Source organism: Mastigoproctus giganteus, chromosome 11, assembly GCF_048544385.1.
Source record: "Mastigoproctus giganteus isolate SK-2022 chromosome 11, ASM4854438v1, whole genome shotgun sequence".
NCBI classification, from domain to species: Eukaryota; Metazoa; Arthropoda; class Arachnida; order Uropygi; family Thelyphonidae; genus Mastigoproctus; species Mastigoproctus giganteus.
In genome coordinates, this window is record NC_143585.1 from 73,314,143 (window position 1) to 73,338,993 (window position 24,851).

The window sequence follows — 24,851 nt, forward strand, 5'->3', positions numbered from 1 at the left end:
ATGTAGTACTTTACATTTGTCAATGTTAAACTTCATTTGCCACCTCTCAGCCCATCTGCTCAACCTTTCCAGATCCTGTTGCAGCAGCATAGCGTCAGTAGTGTCCTTAACAACCCTGCCAATTAAGCTTGATATATACCATCATCAATATTATTTATAATTACAGAAAACAATAATGGACCCAACACTGAACCCTGAGGGACTCCACTGATAACATTAGTCCACGATGAGCAGTGTCCATTGATTACCACTCTCTGTCTTCTACCCCTCAACCACCCCTTTATCCATAGCAGCAATTTGCCTCCAATGCCACACTGCTCCAATTTGTGCAGCAGTCTTCCATTTGCAACAGTATCAAAAGCCTTTCTAAGATCCAAATATATAATATCAAACTTATTCCCTGCATCCAGTTCTTTTGTGACTGCATCATAGTATCGAATCAAATTGGTCAGGAAGACTTCCCCTTAACAAAACCATGCTGTGTCCGATCTGTAACTGAAGTCTTGTCTAGATGATCCTGCAGTGCTTCTTTAACCAGTGCCTCAATTAATTTTCCTGGAACAGAAGTTAAACTCACAGGTCTATAAGATAAGTCCCCAGGGATCAGCAATTCCCTGAGTACTTACAAAGTTTTCCCAAGAGACTTTCTTCTCTTTAGAAATCTCCTGATGATATTTCCTTCTTGCCTGTCTATATCTATTCTGTAGCACAGTTATCTCTAGGGAAGAATGAACAGATGAGATGCTGAAGGGAAGAACGTTCAGATGAGATGCTGAAGGGAAGAACGTACAGATGAGATGCCTAAGATACTGACAATGCACCGAACTGTCACTCGCCATCACTCATCACCAGACCATGCACTCAGTCAACAACTTTGGAGTGATAGACGTTGCCGGTCTTCCACAGCGTGAGTCATTTTCCAGGCTCTCCCTCTCTTGTTTAAATTCTGATGTCCACTTAACCATGGAATAGGAAAGGGACATTCTCCCCTAATGTTATTACTATATCTTCATAAATTGCTTTTGGCGTTAATCCGTTTTCTCCTGAATTTTGGGTGACTGCACGGTGACTGATTTCGTCCACCTTTCCTCATTCACACAACTTTGTTGACTTCAGCAGGACCTGTAATTAAAAAAACAGATGTTACTGAAACTGCACGAAACTTGGTGGTTATTATTTTAAGTGTTATACATTTAAGTACAGAAAAATTTTAACACTACCACTACTCTTTCATACTCAGGCCACGAACTTTTCAACCTCTTCCATGTGACTGAGTTAGTCGGAATCAGGAGAGGTTTGCGCAGTTTTTCACCCGGCAAACTCCAGTTTTTCGTCTAGCAGACCGACCGAACAATACATGCAATTACTGACACAGTATACATGCCACATAACCATATTTACTTTGGCACTTAACAGAAACATCTGACCCTACGCAAAACATCCCAAAAGTGTTCAGTTGGTTTCAGATCTGGGCTAGAGGCGACAGGTTCACCACACTATCAAACGTTATACAGAGCAGCAACAGACACTGAAATAATTGCTTTTCCTGAAAGGGCGGGGGAAGAAAAAGGAAACAAAATAAAATTAATGCCAACTATAAGCATTTAAAAAAAAAACAAGAGTGGACAAAAGAAATAAAAAAAAAAAGGAAAAAACACTGAGTTTTTGAAATATGACTATATTTCAATACTGATGATAGGGAATTAATTATGTATCGCTCTGCAAAAGAAACACTACTTGATTTGCTTTCCTCCAAACATGGGCGATTTTATTAAGTTATGCTTAAAGGAGAATGATTCCGGGTGTCTTTCCTCCGCACCCCTTATAAAGACTGGATTAAAATGACAACAACAACAACAACAAAAAACAGTAATTTTCTATAGGTCAAAGTAGTGGTATGATCCCCCCTCCCCAGTCCACCTTTCTCCAATTAAAAATTCTAGAAGCTTTACTGCTTTCAAAGCAGTTTATAAATCTCCCCCACTAATATTACAAATTCCTAACAGGACTGCATTCGCATATTTCTTATATCATATAACCCGTATAAAATTTGTTACTTTTCTGATACATCTTTTCTGTGATTGTTATTATTTTTATGGATTTGTTCAACAAAACGAGCCAATAGCAATTTCTCTGAAAGTACTAAATAAAATCGATACTTCCTTGATATACTGCTCTTCTCCTGATGCATAAAATACAGAAATGAAGTTTATAATAAAAAAATTTTGGATTTGGTATTTGGCCATAAAATCTAGATGTAAGTTTTAAAGACAATATGGTGTACTTTCATTATTTTTCTGTATTGACCTTTACTAGCATTGTACTCAAATTTACATTCATTATGTTCTTTAACATAAATGCATAGTATTCCTGGGGTGGCCTAGAGGGGGGGGGGAAGCAATTTTTGTCACATGACACGAGAAACCAATGGAAGCCAGCACGTTTCAACTAAGTGCGTTCGCGTTTATAGCTTGAGTAGGGTGCATGCGACATGGGTGTTATTGATTATGGTGTGTTGTTTTTGACGAAGATGCCATTTATATCGTTAACATAACTGAAACTTTTAAGGGCTTAATTTTTATGTTGTTATGACTAACAATGGTTTTGAAATATTTGCAAGAAAGGTGGAGAAGGTGCAATTCTTGAACCACAAAACAAGAAGCTAAGGTGCCTGCTTCCTTCACTTAACCCGTGGTAAATAACATGGCGTCACCCACTGCAATGTTGACAACGATGTGTGTTGCCTTTGCAACATTTCTATCTGTTAATTCCCTTAGGAGTATGTTGTGTCCTACCCAGTGTTCGTGTTTAGGATCTTTCGTCGACTGTAGTGAAAAAGATTTAAAGGAGATACCGCAAGATTTGCCTGCATGGGTCGAAATTTTGTAAGTATCAGCGATTTGTCACTGGCGTTATCAGTAGATATCAAGTTATGCTAATACTTCTACTTCATTTAATTAGTTTTTATGTATTGTTCAGTAGCCATAACCCAGAGTTTGTGTAGCTTTGAGTAAGCTTTTATTAAACTAATAAAAAAAAAAGACATTGTTTGATCAATAAAAATCGCGATTAATATTCTTATATTTACAACAAAAAATTATTCTAAATCAGCGTTATGCAAACCTTTTTGGCCACTGATTCCTAGCATTACCTGCGAACTCTCAAATTGAATTATTATTTAGTTTTATTGTTCCCAGTAAAGCGTTGTGATCAAAAGTAATTCTAATTCACCTTCAAAATTGGCCAATATATAGGTTTCCTGAAATGATAAGAAAAAAGTCTCAACAACTTACCTCTCAGAATTACTGTGATGGATTGGCTTGTGTGCTTTGTAAACAAGATCATTTTTGATATGTAACTCATTCGTGGAACCTATAATGAGCATCAAGTCCACCTGATGGACTACGGGGTGGGCTACGATACCTACAGTTACCATATTTTGTGTTACTGTTCTAGACATTCGATCATATTCTGGAAATGTGTGTAATATAAGTACCCTCACATTAACAGAGCCTAAAGACCCCCCCCCCGCCCATTTGGGGTTCTTTCAGTCTGGTGCCTGGATGCATTGCATCCCCATTCCCCAGAGTACTGCCCTGCACATTATTGTGGTCCGAATGTCACATTAATTACCAAAATTAATTCATGACACAATGAATATGTTGATGTGAATGTAGATGTTGGAGAAATTTTCAAGAACCTTGATTTTCTGTTCCATCAATGAAATAAAAAATACAAATAGTGGTAAATGAAGAAATATTATCATTTTTGTCTTGCTAATTTACTGGTATGATGCATGTTAATTGTGATTTGTATTGCACCTGAGAATTACTGTTGTCAACATATTAGCTTTGGAAAGAAAAGGCAACTTGGATATATAAAAGAAACAGGGATTACTTTAGCTCCTTTTGTATAACTAGAATAAGTGAAGAAGTCCACAGGACACCTGAATGACCCGAGTTCTCTGTTCTGTCAATTAAATGCATAGGTTACTAACTGAAACTTTCACTTTTTTTATAGTATTCACATTCATTATTACTGTGACAGTATTACATTGTATTATTGTGACAACGGTTTACTGATTCAGTGGTGTCTCACTCTCATTAGGGAGTGGCCAATCACTTATTCATACAGTTTATGGCAAAATATAAATCTGTTTATTAGAGTTACCAGTTGGTTGTTAAGTATGGCAAATTGTATCAATCCATAAATAATATTCACAGTATTGTTTAGGGTATTTGTACTATCCAAAAAATAATTCACTTCTTTATTAAAAAATAAAATAAAAAGTGAATGCTTTTTACCAGAATTTCTGAGAAGTAATTATGCACAGAATTTTAGAAAGCACGTTGCAGGGAACATTTGCCAATTAGGATCTATTACATTTCTGATAATTATGCTCTGCCATCTGTTATTTTCTGTTTTCAGCTTTAGCTATAAACTATATAACTGCCCTGTCATCTGTTATGCTGTATATCAGTGGTTCCCAAACTGTGCTCTGTGGATTCCTTGGGATCCGCAAACAGTGAAACAGTAATTCACAGTTCCCAGAGATCTGTGAATAATTTCTGTAATGGCTACTTTGAATTTTACCTATTTTTAAAACAATCTAAATATCCTTACAAACTGGATGTTGCACCCGACAGAGAATTCAGTTGCCTACAATCACTCCCAACTTTAAAGGACTATGTGAAACAAAAAAACAACACCATTCTTTGTGCTAGTAGCCTGTGAGTTACAATTGATTGTTTATTCAGATAGTGACAATTTAAGTTTTCAGTTATTTTTTTGTGTCAGTCTGAAAAAGGTAGATTGTAAACATAAAATAAATCAGTTCTGAGATATAAATTTTTAATTTTGGATATCTTTCATCCAGATACCCCATATTTAAGTGAGCTAGGATGTGAGGATCCGTGGTTATTTTTTGAAGCCAAAAGGGATCCGAGCAAAAAAGTTTGGGAAACACTGCTCTATATAATGATGGGAGAATTTTAATCAACAATAGGTCTAAATCCAAAATGAAAATTATTAAAAAATAAAAGGACTGTGTTTCAGAAATAAGCTTTAAAGGTATTTTGATGAAAAAAAAAGAGAATTTTGTTAGAAAATAAATGTGAGAGTTTCAAAACAGGTTTTTGCAACCTGTTTCCTCAAAAAGTCTATATTTCAGTTGCAGATCATTTTAAGATGTGTAACAATTTTGATGTAGTTAAAAGATTTTTTAAAGACAAATATGGGTGATCTGAAGAGGTCATGTCAAGAATTGACTGAAATTCGATTATATGTTGTTCTGCGTGCAAACACTTACTGTGTTACTTCCCTTAAATTTTGGAAGGTATACCACCAGGAATTTTATGAGTAGATTGATTAGTAATTATTCTGAGCTGATATGAGTGATAATTTTTCAGCGGATGGCCTGATCTGTTTCACTTTAGTGACATTTGTAAGAATGACATTTTCCATTTTTCAATAGCTTTCTACTTAAAGCATAAACTTTTTTTATTTTTAATTTGTTTTATTGTCAGATTAAAATAAAAATCCTAAGCAGAATTATGAAGCTCTCAAAGTATTTTATAGCAGACCAGAACAACCAAAGGGTTTTTCTGGGCCTTTAAGAAATCAGCAGTAACTCTCCAACTTTTTTCATCACATAATTCCTCTTTCCCTGAGTACCCTCTCTGCTGTTGTGACTCCTCTGTTTTTTATCATTAAGATCAAGAAACTTAATTTGTAGCATAATTTTATGTTGTGACATTACAACTCTGCAAAAAACAGTTTACGATCTCCCAGAGGAAGTTGCAACCCACAGTTTAAAATAGTGGGTTATAACTAAATGATTTAGAACAAGTTCCCAGCCAGTTGCTTGCAAAAACCAGTGGTTGTTTAGCAAACCTGATGTTCTTGTATAGTGCTTAAAATCATTCTTGTGAGTTTTAGCTGTTGTTCACTTTTATGTTCAAAAGTCAAGTCTTCCAATGTGAAATACAATTAAAAATCCTACTCATCCTTTTAGACCAAAAAATGCAACACTATGTTGCATATTTGGTCTAAAAGGATGAGTAGGATCTTTCCTTCTCTTATCTTATCAAACCTAGCTTTCCACATGAACTGGGTTCTGAGAACTTAGTGATATATTATTTCTTAGAGTATTTGAAAACTTATTTGAATTAGATAGGACAAAATACATGATATATATTTCTGTGATATTAGTATTAGTAGTAGCAAATGATGCAAGAAAACAAGCTTATAGAGCATAAGCCAAAAAAAAACAAAACAAAATCATACTACCCTCACACATCCATCCCCTTCAAGAATTTGTCTGCTGCTTCCCTGAATCTGTTCAAACTACCCATTTCCACAACAACAGATGGAAGTTTGATCCAACAATCAACCACCCACTGACTGAGGGCAAACCTCTGAAAATCTATCCTGCAACTATCCTTCCTCAATTTGAATTTATTCCTCTTCATGTGTGTGTAGTCTTACCAAGAGAAAGAATATCATCAACATTGAGCTTAATAAATCCATTTAGGGCCTTAAACACCTCAATCAGATCTCCTTACAGGTGCCTAGTCTTCAGTTGCTGTAATTTTCAGAATTGAAGCCTTCCTTAGTAAGAGCATCCTTTGGTACCCTTCACCAATTTCATTGCCCTTCTGTGCACACATTCTAGCAGATCTACATTCTTCCAAAAATTAGATTCCAGACCCTATACAGTATTCAAGATGCAGCCTAACCATGGTCTTGTACAAAGGGATAATCACCTCCTTATCCCTGCTAGAAAGGTTTTTCTGTATTATTGACAAAATCCCCATGAACTGCACTGCTCAGGGAACTTCATATCTGACTGCACAATCACCCCCGGGTCTTTTTCATTTTCCTCTACACTGAGTGTATCCACATAGTTGGAATGTTAATCTGGGATTGCTGCTACCCATTTGCAGCACCTTGCACTTGGCAGTTTAACTGCCATTTCTCATCCCATTAGCCTAATTTTTCTAGATCTTATTGCAGTAGTTTACGTTGATTACTGTCAACCACTTTGCCAACCTTTGTATCATCTGCAAACTTGGACATTAAGCCTGATATGCCTTCATCAATATTATTGATAAATATAGAAAACAACAATGAGCTCAACACTGAACCCTGGGGACTTCACTAATAACATTAGTCCACGAAGAGTATTGTCCATGGATTTCCATTATCTGTCTTCTCCCACTCAGCCGTCCATTTATCCATAACAGCAACTTGTTTTTAATGCCACATTGCTCCATTTTGTACAGCAGTCTTTTATGTGCAACAAAATGTGTATCAAAAGCATTCCTGAAATCCAAGTATATGATATCAAAATTATTTTTTTGATCCAGCTCCTCGGTCACTGTATCATAATATCCAATCAGATTGTACAGACAAGACTGCTTTCATGCTGTGACTGCAGTATAATTACATTGCAGTTTAGATGTTTCTGCTTTAATTCTTTAACTAGTGATTCCATTATTTTTCCTGGAATGGAAATTAAGCTAACAAGTTTGTAATTACTTATGTCACCTTTTGATCCCCATTTGTGAATTGGAGATACATCATTTGCACATATGGAGTCCACAGGGACTTCCCCCAAATCTGAAGGTGCTCTCATAATTATGGTTAAGGGTCTGCTTACCTCCTTTGCTGCCCCCCTTAATATAATGTTAGATGCAAAATACATATTCAGTTTGTCAGCAACCTGAGCGGAGTCATCAATAGTTAAACCATTGTCATCAAGTGGCTCAATGTGATTTAACTCCTTCCTTCTGCTGTTAATATAAGCATAGAAGTGTTTTGCCAGAGACTTTTCATAATCTGCCTTAGCTTGCCTAACATCTTTTGTGACTTGATTACAGACTAGTTTATATCTACCATAGGCTTCTGTATCACCCCATAATTTCTATGCAACCCACACATTTTTTTTTTCTTCTACCATGTGTCTCATTAATTCATCTGACATTCATTGAGGTCTAAGCCTCAAACAGTATTTCTTAGTTGGTGTGAAAAGCCTAGCAGCTTCTATGATTATTTCCCCGAAAGCTTCCCTTTAGAATTTACTGTTGGTAACATCGTCAGTTGGTCCTAATTTAAAAACTGTCTGAGATCACTGTAGTAGTCACCCTTATGAAAGAAAATGCTTTTCCCTTTACTATTGACAGTAGTTATGTCTTTAAATAAATTCACATCAGTACACAGTGATCACTGCCATCTAGTGGGTTGTTTACCTGCAGGTCCTTAATGTATGAAGAATCACTGCTGGTAACCAGAAAAAAAGAGTACTACTTCCACTTGTTGCCTCTCTAACATGCCGCAGTAGAAAACAGTTATCGAATAAATCCACAAAAGCCTTGCTAGTGTGAGTGACCAACCCATGAATTCCAGTCAATATCTGGAAAGTTGAAACCTCCCATTATAAGACATTCTGATTTCTCTCCTCTGTATATTTTGTTTGGTATATTCATCACAGTTACTAGGCCTCTAATATACTCCTATGCTTATTCCCCCCCCCCCAGTTCTTATGTCACACCAAACTGACCCATCATTGCACTTGCCATGTATATCAATAGGATGCACTGTCTTAGATTTAATATGCTCCTTACTTAAGAGTATAATCCCTCCTGTCCTTCCTGTATACATTATACTCCCCATAGTCAAATTAGCATTGCTGGGTGACATCATGTCTTCAATATCCCTACGTCTGCATTTGTTGACTTAATCAGTACTTCAAATTTATTAAATTCTCATAGCATTAGTATATGTGCAAGTGTCATCATCATCAGCCATTTTCAATCCACTGCAGGATGAAGGCCTCTCCAGCAACTTTCCAGTTCCTTTTGTTTTGTGCAATGGCCATCATTTACTACCCACAAACTCATGAATTTCATCTGTCCATCTCTGTTGTTGTCTTCCAGGTTTTCTTCTAGCTCCTCTTGGGTACCATTCTGTTATTTTCTTAGTCCATCTGTCATCATGTCTTCGAGCTATGTGTCCTGCCCAAGACCATTTTAGAATGTCCTTTACTTGAGTTTGCTGCCTAATCCGTGTGTTTCTCTTCTTATCTAACAGTCTGATTCCCAATATAATTCGTTCCATTCTTCGCTGTGTAGTTCTCAGCTTCTCTTCCATTCTTTTGGTGAGTGCCCAAGTTTCACTTCCATAAGTCATGGTGGGTAGTATACATTGGTTCATTATTTTAAGCTTCAGACAAATTGGGATATTGCTCCTCAGTATGTGACTATATTTCCTGAATGCTATCCATCCAAGATTTATTCTTCTCTCGACTTCCAGCCATTTATCATTATTACAGCTAATGACTTGTCCCAGATAAGTATATGACTGCACCTTTTCAATTACTGCTCCTTCAATCATTATATCCCCTTCTGTGGCATACTTGTTCATCATTACTTTTGTTTTAGCCATATTCATATTTAGTCCAAAATCTTTACTTACTAACTTTGCATAACTGATTAAGATTTTCCTCTAAATCTTTGGGATCATGGCTTATGACCACAATGTCATATCTGCAAATCGTAAATGGTTTTAGTACTCTCCATTCACATTGACTCCTTTCTGCGACCAGTCTAATCTTCTGAAAGCTTCCTCGCAGCAGTAAACAACTTCGCAGATATTGTCTCCTTGTCAAACTCCTTTCTCAATTTTAAATTTACTACTGTCTTTGTCTAGTCTAATAAAGGAGGTAGCATTCTCATATATTTTCTTCAAAATCATAATATATGGGGTATCTATGCCTTGTCTTTCCAGTGCCCGAAACATTGTCTTATGCCATATGGAGTCAAATGCCTTTTCATAATCCACAAATGCCAGGCATAATGGTGTTTTATATTCATTTGCTTTTTCCATTAGCTGTGACATTACGTGAAGGTGATCCATATTTGAGAATCCTGTCCTAAAGCCAGCTTGCTCTTTCTGTTGATTCTCATCAAGTATTCTTTCTAATCTGTTAGTAATGACCCTTGTAAACAACTTGTAGATGTGGGATAACAAGCTAATTGGTCTATAATTTCCAATTTCTGATTTATCTCCTTTCTTATGCAGCAAAACTATGATTGCATTATTCCACTGCTTAGGCATCACACCTTTTCTAATGCACTTTGTGAAGAGCCTTGCCAGTTTTTGTGTTATGTCTCTTCCTCCCAATTTTAACAACTCTACAGTAACTTCATCTTCCCCTGGGGCTTTCTGATTCTTCATTTTCTTCAATGCATGTTCTACCTCATCAGGAAGAATATTGGGTATGTCGTATGTGTTGCTACTTTGCAATCCATCTTCCCCACTGCTGGCATCATTCCCCTGCTCCTTGTATAATTCTCTATAGTAGTCTTCTGCTATTTGAATTATGCCTTCTCTGCTGTTTATAAGTACACCATCGCTATTCTTCAGTTTCAGTATCATTTGTCTTTCTGTATTACTGCTCATGGCTGCTGATTTAAATCCTTTGTTTTCCCTTAATGCTTGTTCTACTTTTCTTGTGTTAAATCTTCTTATGTCCTCTCTGAGTCTCTTTCTAATGGCTTTGCATAACTCAGTATACTCAATTTTCTCCCTGTCAGTGTTTTTCTTGCTTTTCATTTGTCATCTTCGGTTCATCATGACAAGTGTTTCTTGACTAATTTTTTCTTCTTTGGATTTCTTTTTCCCTATAGGTTTCTTGGGCTTTATCACTTTCAGAAAGTTGTAATATTCCTCGTCGATATCTTGGTCCTGAGCAGTCTGCAGAAGCTCAAACTTGTTCTTAAGTTCCAGTACATACTGCTTTTTCTCCTCTTCTGTTATCTCAAAGACCTTTGTATTATATACTCGAGTCAGTTTTTTCCTTTCTTTTCTTACATCTATATGAAGTGTGCATCTTACCATTCTGTGATCACTTCCAACATTTACCTTGTTCAGGACAGTAACATCATTCACGATATATCTTCTGTTAGTGAGGATGTAGTTGATTTCATTAGTTGTTAATCCATTTAGGTTAATCCACTTTCTGTTCATCCTTTTCTTGAAAAAAGTGTTCATTACTGACATCCCTCAAGATTCTGCAAATTCCACAAGTCTTTTGCCTCTTTCATTTCTTTCACCAATTCCAAAATTTCGTATAGTTCCCCTTTCTGCACTGTTTTATCTCTTTCCAACCTTAGCATTGAAGTCCCCCATAATGATAGTGTAGTGAGTTTTCTGTTCATCTAGAAGACACTCAATTTCGGTGTACATTTCTTCAACCTCTTCATCATCGTGGCTCGATGTTGGTGCATAAATCATTATAACCTTTAGCTTATATCTCTTAGAAATTCTGAGTAGTAGTATTGACACCCTTGGTGATGTACGTTTGAATTCCAAAATGTTGTGCAAGTGTACATGCACCTTACTCTTAGTTATCCTGATACAGCCCATGTATTTATTTTTTCTGTGACGACCCATAGCAGGGCTTGAAAAACCCAACACCTTGCTTTCTGTCTGCTGCATGTTCCAATAGAAGTGAAAAGAATCACTTTTGCCTTTCTCTGTGGCTCTAGTTAGTCTTTTAGTCTGTGTATTCTCCCACCAAGCTAGCAGTTCTGACCTGCCTCAATAGCATCAGCATATATTCTTGCACCCCCTTCTATATAAGTGTATTCCATCCATGTAAAAATAGTCTCTCCTGTTAACAAACAAATCATGCTGTGAAAAATTCTACCCCATGAGCCTTGCACATTCTGTTTAGTGCTGAACTGATTGAGAAGGCTTTCAACATGTAATCTTTTTGAAACTTGCTGCCATTGATAGTATTGATATGGAATAGCATTACGTATATCTTGAACTTGATAGCGTAAGGCATAACAGAAAACTAGATAGCGCAATATGTAGCACTGTAGTAGGAATCTGTTAGCTTAATATAGGATTGGCAATTAATCAATTAAATTTATAAATCCTTTTAACTTTTATTGTTAACTAAATTGTATTTAAACAGAAATCATGCCCCAGACTAGAGCAACAAAACAACTTGCGCAAATTAGTGAAAATGCTGTGGTTCGAGGGAGAACCATAGGGGACGATTCTCCAATGCATCACAGTCTAAAAAAATGTGCAAAAAGCAACATGTTTGTGGATCTATCTCGAACAGGACATGATCTAGCCATGGAGGATGTCTTTGTGTGTGCTAGGTGCAGAGAATGTGAAGAAAGTAGGTGCCAACTCAGCATTCTGATGGGCATCTGTGAGAGCTTGAAGAGTCGGGCGAATGCCCTCGAAGGAATTAAAATGAGGGCCCATCAAGTTCTCAGCTGCCCAACTCAATGGCAGAGCACATTCTTATGCACTGGGCAACACAGCAGCAAACTTCAGGGCAGAATCCTTTGGTCCCACAGGAGCTAGTTATTGTTGGTGACTCAATTGTCAGGGAAATGGGAAATATATTGTGAAAAAAGGATAGGTGGAATAGAACCCGGGTATGTCTGCCAGGGGAAAAAGGTTGATGACATTGTAGAGCAGATATCATCTTTTAAGGGCACAAAGATGATAATGACATTAAGTGTAGGAGATCTGTGGATTTACTAAGCAAGTACAGGTCAATGCTGAAAAAAAGTCGCGAGTTAGGGTTAAATTTGAAAGTGTGCAATCCTGCCCAGACACAATAGGAGGGAGTATATGATGAGAGCCTTGTCAATTAATTTGGCCCTGGAGAGATTGTGCAGGGCTCATGGGGTAGAATTTTTCTCAGCGTGGTCTGTACTTATTAACAGGAGAGATTGCTTCTACAGGGATGGGATACACTTAAATAGAAGGGGGAAAGAATATTTCCTGATGCCGTTGAGGCAATGTTAGGTGGGTCCGAAAAATGCTACCTTGGGGGGGATTCACATACTAATAGATTAACAGTAGCCGCAGGCAGAGGCGGAAATGAGTCTTGCACTGCTTCTATTAGAAAGAGCAGCAGAACTGAAAGCAATTTGCTGGGGGTCATGAAATAAGTAAACACATTGGCCGTTTTAGAGTAACTAAGAGTAAGAACAGGGGCGCCTCCGTAAGGTGGGCAGGAGCAGCAGTGCGTAGCACACGCTTCTTGACTAGACCGGGGTTCGAGCCCATGACCACCAAATATGGAGGATGCAGAAATGGCAGGGAATGACCACTGCATATCCCCAGAGCAATATGGCCTTAGTTGCTAATGCTCCTAAAAACCAAATAACAAACAAACAACAAACAGTAAGAACAGGTGCATGTAAACCAATGCTAGGAGTATAGTACATAAATTTGAAGTGTTGGCTAAGTGTTGACACCCAATAAATTTGAAGTGTTGACATCCAAGGCGGATATTGTTGGGATATCACAGATGTGGTGCCACTCAGATATAAGGATTGCAGAATTGGAATTTGGAGAGTACAAAGTGTACAGAAAGTATAGGAAGGGTTATGCTGTTAGTTAAGAAACATAAAATCTGAGGAAGTGCATCCAATTGATATGGACAGTGCAATGTTGAGTCTGTTTGGTGTGACATAAGCACCGGGAAAGCAGAAATGGGGGTAGGAGTTTGTTATAGACCTAATGACTGATGAGTACAGTGAACAATGATACAGAGAAATAGAGTGGGCCAGTAAATCAGAGTGTCTTATAATAGAGAATTTTAACTTCCCAGATATAGACTGGAATTTGTGGGTTGGTCACTTGCACACACTAGCAAGGCTTTTGTGGATTTATTGGATGATTATATTTTCAATAGCAGCATGTTAGAGAGGCAACAAGAGGGAGTAACACTCTTGATCTGATTATCAGCAGTGATTATTCATGCATTAAGAATTTACAGATAAAGGAACCACTAGGTGGCAGTGATCACAGTGTACTGATGTGGGATTTACTTAAAGATGTAACTACCATCAGGGGTAAAGGGAAGGGTTTTTGCTTTTGTAAAGGTGACTACAGTGGTCTCAGATATTTTTTAGGTTCTGTACAGTGGGACCACCAGATGATGTTACCAACAGCAAATTCTAAATGGGAAGCATTCAAGGAAGTAATTTTGGAAGCTATTAGGCTTTTTGTTCCAACTAAGAAATACTGCTCTAGGTTCCGGCCAAAATGGATGTCACATGAATTAATGAGACTCGTGGCAGAGAGAAAAATGCGTGGGATGCACATAAATTGTCAGGTGATACAGAAGCCTGTGGTAGATACAAGCTAGTCTGTAATCAAGTCACAAAGGAGGTTAGGCAAACGAAGGCAGATTATGAAAAATCATTGGCAAAGGATGCAAAGAAAAACAGCAAAGACTTCTTTACTTATATAAACTCCAAAAGGAAGGGGATGAATCAGATTGGTCCACTTGATATCAATGGTTTGACTGTAGATGATCGTTCTCAGATAGCTCCCAACCTAAATGAGTATTTTGCATCTACATTCACATGTGAGGAGTTATTCAAGGAGGTGAGGGCCAGATGTTTATCAAACTCTAACAGTGAGTTAAATGATTTTGCAATAACTGAGAACAAAGTGGAGGAGAAATTGTTGAAGTTAAACATAAGAAAAGCACTTGGGGTGGATGGGATCTATCCAGTTATATTAAAGGAGGCGGCAAAGGAAGTAAGCAAACCCTTAGCCATAATTATGAGAGCATCCTTGGACTCAGGGGAAGTCCCCATGGACTGGGGATGTGAAAATGTATCTGCAATTCACATGACACGAGTAATTACAGACCTGTTAGTTTGACTTCTGTTCCAGGGAAAATAATGGAGTCACTGGTTAAAGAAGGATTGCAGGATCATCTAGACAAGACAGCAGTAATAATAATTCAGACACAGCATAGGTTTGTCAAGGGGAAGTCTTGTCTGAACAATTTCATTGGATACTATGATGTGGTCACAAAGGAACTGGATACAAAAAATAATTTTGATATCATATACTTGGATTTCAGGAAAGCTTTTGATACTGTTGCACATGGAAGACTACTGTACAAATTGGAGCAGTATGGCATTAAGGGCAAGTTGCTACAATGGATAAAAGGATGGTTGAGTGAGAGAAGACAGAGAGTGGTGATCAATGGGTACTGCTCTACGTGGACTAATGTTATTAGTGGTGTCCCTCAGGGTTCGGTTTTGGGCCCATTGTTGTTTTGTATATTTATCAATGATATTGATGAAGGTATATCAAGCTTAATGCCAAAGTTTGCAGATGATACATAAGTTGGCAAGGGTTGTTAATAACAGTGATGATAGTTTGCTGTGACAGGATCTGGAAAAGTTGGGTAGATGGGCTGAGAAGTGGCTACTGAAGTTAACATTGACAAATGCAAAGTACTGCATATGGGTAGCAGTAACCCCAGAGAAATGTACCAACTGTGGTGTTACACTCAGGGTAGTGGAGAATTAAAGAGACCTTGCGGTAATTATGCAGTCATATATGAAGTTTTCTGAGCAGTGCAGACAGGCTGCCAGAGTAGATCATGGGGTCTTGTCAATGATATACAGGAATTTTGCAAGCTGGTGAAAGAAACAAAGGGGTGCTCTTATGAAGAAAGGCTTAAGTCCTGCAAATTGTAGCTTCTGGAGACTAGGCACTTGAGAGGCAATCTTTTTGAGGTGTATAAGGCTTTGGAATGAGCAGGCTCAATGCTGATGGGATTCTTTTTCTTGCTCAGGTTACAAACCTGAGGAGGCAAGATTCAAACTGAGGAAAGACAGTTGTAGAATAGATGTACAGAAGTTTGCCTTTAGCCAGCGTGCAGTTGATTGCTGGAACAAACTTCCATCTGTTGTTGTGGAAGTTGATAGCTTAAATACATTCAAGGCAGAACTAGACAAACGTTTGGAATGAATGGATCAGTGAAATGGGAATTTTTTTTTTTTTTTTTTGGCTGATGCTGTATAAGCTTGCTTTCTTGCATCATGTGCCTCTAATGCCAAAGTCTGGGCTGAATTGAGACACTTTCAAATTCAATTCTAACATGCAAAATGTTTCCCAAAATTGTCTTGTACTTGTGAAGTAAGTCCTGTGATCTTGTACCTTAATATCATTAGTGCCAATGTGTATAACAATATCAGCTTTTTCACCCTTGAAAAGTGTCTGCTCTATAACATCATCTGCTTTCAAAAACCTCCAGTTCAGTTACATTTCTAGACCTTAGTAGATGGTAAGTTTGCAGTTCAGCTAGAGGCAACAACCTTTTATGAACATGTGGTTTCATAATTTTTTTAGCACAGTAGTTAAGTAATAAAAATAAATAACTTTCACAGCTGTTCAAATGATTGAACATGGATTTTTATACTTTGACTTTAGAGGTTGTATAAGTCAGCAAAGACATATTGAGAAGGTGTTCTGTACTTTATACAGCTGCAATTAACAGGGTGCTATAAAGATTCTATTGAAACTTAAAATGGAATTTTGCATTTGGTTACCAGTTATGTATTTTTGACTACTTTGATTTTTATTGGTTATTTCCAAAACTATCTGGGTGGACAAAATGTTTAAAGAACAGAAGAGTTTTATGCCACATAATGTGGTATTACAAATCAGTGAAGGATAGGAGAATTTTATTTAAATTTTTTTTTAATGCATTTTCATGTCAATAGATTCTGTATTCATTTACGATAATTTTTGTATATCTCAGTTCTGTCTTTCATTCATTTTTACATTTCTTAATGATTAATTTAAAACAAGTGCTAGAATTGGAAAATATTAATAACCAGTACATATATTTGGCAACAAAAATAAGATTAAATAAATTTTTTGTCAGTAGTTTATCTGAATTGGAAATGACCACCATAACATTTTAGAAAACCTTTTTGTGAAGTTTGACAATCAGAACTCTTTTGAGTTTAATTTTTAAAAATGAACTTTTCACCCAGAATCAGTTGTTGCTCAAGTTTTAACACTGTTTAAAACTTATATGCATGTGGGAAAGCAGATTTAAGATTATGGAGTTTATGAGGCAACCTCTTGATCTTAAATACTTTTAAATTCAGATTACATTGTTCAATACAAATTTTATAACTAATTTTTGACATCAGTTTATACCTTTATTTTGTATTAGTAGGTATTAATGTGCACCTCTTGTCAAGTTTTTTTAGTAGAGACTAATGATTCACATTAATATGTAATGTGTGTCATTAGTTCCTGAATGGGCTGTAACATATTAATTAGTTTTATATATTTATATAAATAATATTTTATATGTTTTAATATATTTTAGATACAGTATCAAATATTTTACCTGAAGTTACTTTCCAGAATAATTCTCTAAATGTCAGTGACTATGGGATCAGTTGAAAGGTCATTTTCAGAATTAAAATGAATAAAAATTTAAGATTCATCATATTACAAGAAAGGATGACTGGATTGGCATTGTTTCGAGTTGAACACTGTCTTTCTTTGATAACATTGAAAATTATCGATAATTTTCTATCAATTAATAATTTTTATTTGATAATTCTAACACTCTAAAAGTAAAGTTTTGAAAATGTTATTATATGATACTAGGTGAGTAGTAGTATCATATAATAACATTTAACCATTTTTCAGCAGTAGAACCCATCATATTATATGATGGGTTCTACTGCTGAGGTGCTGTGGTGGTCATAATTATTTCAGTGATTGGTGACAAAAAAAAAAAAAAAAAAAAATGTTTATTTATGGCTACTTGTTCAAATGTCTCACAGTGATCATCAATTATATTAGAGCTTAAAAAGTGCCCTTGTTGTTATTGGAGTCAGTTAAATTAAACTATTTTCACTGTCCATAATGCTCTTAGAATTGTATTAAACCTCCCAATAATGTGAAGAAAGAAGTTACACAAAATTGAAATTGTTAAAAACAAGAAAAAAGGTATCTCCATTCAGCAGTGAGCTAAGAAAAGTTAAATGTATTGGCTTCTTTATAAAGATAACCCCCCTTTATAAAGAAGTCCAACATTATGTAGTTAGCATTTGGATAACTAAAAGCACACAGCTAAAACTTATGATAATGTGTATTGGCTGTAATTTCAATAGAGCACAAAGAACAACTGGACATTGATCTACAAAGGGATTTTGTAATTGAAAACAAGTGTTTCATTTACTGAAGATTAATTTGATTATTAATACTGTAAATACAGGAATGTTCAAATGAGCAGGAATTGCATGATCAACATGTACATGGTAAGCCTCAAGGGCAGCAAAATTTACTTTTGTAGCAGTAAATATTTGGCAATAAAAGGGCACATTTTTAAATTTACATACTTGTAAATTTAAAAATGACTCTAGGAATGATCATGAATAAATATGTAGTTTTAAAAATTATTTTTGTTTAAGTAATTTATTTTCTAAATAAAAATTAACTTATTTAACTATTAAATATTTGATTTTTTAATACTTGGATGGAACACCATCGTGCAAACACCAAAATAAAACTTTAAACTATTTCTGCCACTTCAACATATTACAAATAAATAACATATTCACTTTAAGAAGTATTATTTATTTGTAGTGTGGCACAAAAGCAATATGTTGATGCCCTCCCAACATTAGAGATTGTTGACATTACTGAAAGACTTTTGCCAATCTTTTATGAAGTTTTTGCTTTAGCACCCCACCACAGGGACAGTCTCAGGTAGGGTCTAAAGAGGCTATAGCCCCCTCTTATGATCAAAAGTTTTTACTGCTACCTGCTGATTAAGGCTTAATGGTGCTCTGGAATACTGCAGAAAATACTGGGATCTTCTTCCTTCCAATATCACATTTTGCATTTTAAACTTTATTCTAATTGGTGAAATTTGTAAGTCATGTAAAGCTTTATGACTTTCATAAATGTTTGTTACTATTAATTTCCTTTGCTATTCACATAAATGGGCTCATTGTAAGGCATAAATATGTGTAAAACTTGAGAGCTAACTATCGAAGCAAAATATATTCTATATGTGATCCCCGTGCATCCAAGAACATTTGCAGACGTGGCTAGTGTTTCTTCAAAAATGTACTCTTCACCCCCTTTCCACACAGCAGTTCTAATGTTACTTTTCAAATTCTTCAGTGGCATGTGGATTATTCTGGTAGATGTTGTCCTTTAACAAAATCCACAGGAAATAATCATAGTCAGATCCAGCAAGTTAAAACTCAGTCTTGTCTTATATCTCGCAAAAAGGATTCTTCTGCTCCTATGCTTATCTTTAGTGACACTCCGATTTCTAGGCAAAATGATATATCTCTTTTGGGGATTACCCTGACTTCTAATCTCTCTTGGCACAAGCACATTACACATATTGCTTCCTCTGCATCTAAAAAACTTGGTTTTCTTCCAAACAGCTGTTCACTCTGTATAAATCGCAAATCCGCCCTGCCATGGAATATTGTTCCCACATCTGGGGTGGTGCCCCCAAAACCTCTCTCAGGCTTCTTGATTCCATTTAGAAGAGGGCAGTTAGGTTAATTAATGATTCATCTCTAACAGAGTCTCTCCACTCGCTTTCTCATAGACGTACTGTTTCTGCTGCATGCCTCTTCTACAGATACTTCCATGGGCACTATTCTTCTGAATTGGCTTCTATAATTCCCGCTTTCTCTTTCAAAACAGTCCGAACACATGCCGCCACCAGCCAACATCCATTTACTGTCCAACTTCAAACTCACAGAACCAACTTTTCATCTTCCTCATTTATTCATTCAACTGCCGTTTTCTGGAACAACCTTCCTTCATACGTATTTCCTGAAAATTACGATCTACAGAAGTTCAAGTCCAATGTAAACAAATATCTTCTTTCGTCTTCTCAACCTCCAACCCAAGCACGGTACTAAGTACTATAGGTTCTAATACCTCTCGTGTTTGGGGTTCACATAAAAAAAAAAAAATAAAAAAAAAAAGTGCAGTGACCAAGGCCACCCAGTCTCATATTGTCCAGGATAGCAATTAGAAATGTCCCTTTTGGAAAGGAATTAGCATGTTAGTACAGTTAGTAGTAACATGTGTGGTCTTGTCCCATCTTGTCAGAAAAATGTTTTTTCCCTGTTCACTCTGATGCCTTGCAACAAAGTGTTATTGAAGGAGTTTGGGTGGTCTTCCTCATTAACGGTATTGTCCAGGCTGCACCATAACTAAAATGGTTTGATGATTCCAGCTTTGTGCACCATACTGCATTTTTCAGGATGCGGAGATACCTCCATTACTGTATGGGGGTTCTCAATGTTCTGCATATTGCATATTTTGTTTATTGGTATAGCCACTAAGGTGGAAGTATGCTTAATCAGTGAAATGTGTGTGGTGAATAATTGTCAGTTGTTTTCCAAAATGTTGACAATGGATTAGAAAAAGCGAATTGCCTTTTGTCAGGGTCAGTTAAGTGTTGTTGCATCTCCATTTTAAGGAAATGGTTTTAAAGTCTTTTTAGATAGTGATTTTTGGATTTTTTTTAAAAACCCAGCTGTTGTGGTAGTTGGTTCAAAGGTTCCATGGGCTATTTATTTTGAATGCATTTCTAGTCAAGATCCTTGGATTTGACTTGCTAATAAGCACTTGGCCTTGAGACTAACTCAAGATACTGAGGAGGAAATCCACGACTACCGACAGCTGGTCTCCAACCCCGCACACTCCACTCAGTACAGCCTTGCACTCTTGCTAACATGGCTACCGTGGTCTTCCATGGACTATGAACAATAACAAAATATATATCTTATTTCTGCCAAAAACGCATTTCTAATTGTCTATCACAGAACCAGATTTTTTTTACTAACCTCAAAATAATTGATCTTCCTGGACCTTGTTTGCAACAAAATCTCACACTTCAAAATCATGCTGCACCATAGCAAAACTGCCAATTTGAACTTTTTGCACAAGAAATGTGTGCCATAGTGTTTTGTACCCCATCTTGTGTAGAGAATTTTCTAGCTAGAATATGAAAAATTAGTAAAAAAAAACCTGTCATACACGTTTATGGATACCAAACTTTCCAACAGTTCAGGCATTTGAAACTGTTGCATCTGTTTTTTGATGACTTTGTGTAATAATAAACATATGTGCTGTGTAATAAATATATGAGAAACATATAATAAACATTATATGTGCCTCATATATAGCAGTGGTTATAATTGCTGTCCTTTCACACTGTATGAAAAAATCCAAGATTTAGACCCCACCTTGACAGGAGGAAGTTATGGGCTTTCTTCACTCTGTGAATTGATCAGTCTCATTTGAGGATAGCATCTTTTTTTTTTTTTAAACCTCTGAAACCCTGGTTTGTCATACCTTAAAACAGACAAATCAACCATAGAATATGTTCATACCTCATAGCCTTAATTGCTTTGGTGCAAAAGCAAACAAAACATCACTGCATTAAAATCAGTTTGTGTTAAGTGTATTGTGGTAATACCTTTGAGTGAAATAAAATACTACAAATTATTTTGTAGTAATTAATTCCAAGTTTATTTTTTCTATTGGGATCAACTTATGTATATGAGGAATTGGGGGTTCCATAGCACCTACATCGCCTTGGACTTCTCATATTCCAGTTATGGTCCTCAGAAGCGGCCCCAGGTCTATCAGCGCCTTGTGCAAGATTTTTTGGTCGACCTCTCCGACTTGAAATTTACAGCACATCAGTGAATTTTCGGGGGATTTGGCGCCCTGTTCAGAGGAACCGCTCGAGCGGGCCTTGATGATTCTAATTTATATGCTGGAATAGACTTTAAAGTGTTTTAAAAATCAAAGAATTTGTTTTGTGGCCCAGGACAGATTCAAAATTGAATATATGAAATGTACAAAATACAGGGCGGGCTTACCAGAATCGCGACTCTCAAGCGTTTTCAGTAGTTTTTATGAAAATAGTGTTAAATCGCAACACTTAAAAGAATATATGCTGATACAATTTGAATAAAATTCATAAATTTCACGCTCCTTCATAAATGATGGACGTTGTTGCTCATCGAGATCTGTATTTTTGTGTAAGGGGAAATATGTGAAAATATTTAATGTATTTCTTTTAGTAATACTACCCTGTATGTACACATTAATGCAGCCATCAGATTTCTGACTCATTAGCTCCGGAGAACCGCTGATGTTAATGCGCAAACACATCATTGGTTTTAAGGGCTCACGAGAATCAAACTCTGATGTTTCCCAAACTTTGGAGTTTGCATCCCCGTTTCAGGGATGCTGTATATAAATAATGAAATACATGGGTTTTATATTTAACTTTCTAAAGAATATTCAGCACTTTTTCATTATTATTTTTTTCTATTTGAGGAGGTTAGAAGTATCGTGTTATCACTAAACTTTTTTTTTTGAGTTAGTAGGATTGCTCCATGACTGAAATTACTAGTTACAGTACGTATTCATATTTTAAGAAATTTGCTTGTTAAATTTTCTAAAACATGATCAGAATATCGAATTAAAAAAAAAAAAAAGTGAACATTATGGGAGGAACATACCCAAACAGGGTTGATTTTACTGAACTCAACTGTTGCACGTGGCGTAGATTAATCAGAAACAGGTGTATATGCATATCTTACAACTCCTAACATAGAAAGCATTTTTAGGTCAACTTAAAGTTTAAACTGTGAAGAAAGGAGATCAGCGACCGGCGTCCTCTCTGACCTAGTAGGCCGGTCACTTGCTAGTATCCGTAATGTCTCCGTAAATGGTCCTATTCTGGGCTCACAGCTGTGCTTGTTGTTATTGTTTGTTTCTTGCCTGTATAAATAAGGTAAAAGGGTACAGGGTGATAACCTGTTTATTTAGTCAGTACCATATGTTTCTTTTTTTTGTCCTCAATTAAATACAGTTAAAATTATGGCCTGCAGTTTTGGAGAAGCCCGAAATTCATATATAAGAATAATCAGCAAATTTTACAACCGTAATAATAACTTTATGTACTGATTGAAAATTATTCATTTTATAAGCAAACTGGAGAAGGTTCGAAACCGTCTGGTGATCCTTTGCAACTACTGAAATTGATGTTTTTCGTAATTTAGCGCGATTTTTTAAAGCGTCCTGCACACAAATTTGTCATAAACCCAGCGGAAGAAGACAGCACATTATGGATAATAAATACATTTTCTGTTATACTCCGTGACAGCTACATAGGGTCAGAAACTTGAAATTTTTGTATACGTGGGCTAGAACTACGTTGGTCTTTTCCTGAACTTGTACGCGAAACTAAGTGGAAACAACATTTATAAATAATAATAATTGTGCATTAGTTTTAGGGGAAAAAAAAGTACAGTACATGCTCTTTTCATTCTTCTACTGAGTTGTGTCGTACTCAGTAATACAACAACATATTGCATGTCACTGTTGCATATCACCAGAAAATCAAGTGCACAGCGATACTAATAGTATGTCCTTTCGCTTCCTCCTCTTTCTACAATTATGGAAAGAGTGGAAATATATTTTTATGATAATATTCCCCCTTCCCTCTTCCATAATTGTAGGGAGAGAGATGGTGGGAGAAGAGAAAGGCAAATAAATTTTTATTCTTCTCATCGTTTGCTATATCATCATATTCAGGTTTCTATACATGCTTGTGCCGACCGGGCTAGCCGGGTGGGTAAAGTGCCTGCCTGGCAACCCAACGGTCGCGGGTTCGGATCAAAGTACTGAAAAACCTTGGGAGGTGCATTATGGCCACAGAAGCCGATGCGCCAACAACTACCGAAAAAAAAAAAAATAAATAATAATAAATAAATAAAATAAAATACATTTTTGTATTCAACTAAAATGCGTATATCAGAAGGGTCGGCTTTTAAACAATAAATCAGACCACTTAAATGAACTAAACTGTGAAACAAAAAAAAAAAAAAAATCTAGTGTCAAAATTTTTATATGTGATACGTTAGTTGCATACTAGTACTGTGATATACTGTATAAAGAGTCTGGTAGTACTCGTATAATAATAAGTTTGTGTGTGTCCAATTCTGAAGACTTCTGGAAGGTATATTGATAATTACGTCTACATTGTGTTGCACTGGAGCAATAGAGAGTACACTACAACTTTTCGATCTGCAGACTTTTTAAACTTTGATATACAGTATTCATCTCGCAAAAGTAGCTGTCATTATGATGGTTTGTGGGTTTACTCCATTTTCGAGAAAAGGCATTTCAAGAAAAGGCGCGAAATATCAAAAAATCATCCGACGGTAGCGCCTAGTAGCGCGGCGATGACGGCATGGCAATACGTCTCACACATATGTAAGTCGGTCAGACGATTGATTATTGTTTTTTTTTTATCGACGTGTGTTATTGTAGTCAATTTAAATTTCTTGTACGTGAACCCTTCATTTTAACAATGCCTAAACGCACTTTTAATGTTAACTTAGAAACTAAGTATCCGTTTATAAAGCAAAGAAGTACTCCATCGGACGTCAGATGTGAAAAGTGTCGTACAGAATTTAGCATAGCCCATGGAGGTGCCAGCGATATTAACCAACATTTAAGATCAGAAAAACATAAAAATTCCGATCTTGCTGCAGTTTCGAGTTCTTCGATGCTTAATTTTTTTAAGAAAACGGATTCACCAACTTCGAAAGATCTGGAAGTTGCTTCGACGGAAGGCGCCTGGGCTTATCATACGGTACAAGAGAACCACAGTTTTCGCTCAAACGATTGTGCTTCTAAGTTAATTCAAACATGTTTTGAACAGAAATTTAGATGTGCTCGTACGAAAACAAAATTTATTGTTGTAAATGTGTTAGCGCCAATAGTAATAGGTGAATTTAAAGATCGCCTCAGCGAATGCAACTGTGTTATTATATTAACTGATGCTTCAAACCACGGGTACAAGAAAATATTCCTTGTTTTAGTTCGCTTCTTTTTACCATACGAAGGCACACAAGTCAAACTTTTAGAATATCAAGACCAACCGGGCGAAACATCAGACGTTATTGTCAATT

The 24,851-nt window shown here is 36.3% G+C and overlaps 1 protein-coding gene across 1 annotated transcript in view; it reads left to right on the top strand.

Moving 5' to 3' along the window:
* Positions 1–2,703: 2,703 nt before the first annotated feature.
* The window catches only part of LOC150078125 (uncharacterized), a 281,371-nt gene continuing 259,223 nt past the window's right edge, over positions 2,704–24,851 (top strand). Inside the window, exon 1 of the mRNA XM_090384470.1 lies at positions 2,704–2,885. Within this exon, the coding sequence (XP_090240596.1) occupies positions 2,704–2,885 (182 nt within the window). The remainder of the gene's footprint in view (positions 2,886–24,851) is intronic.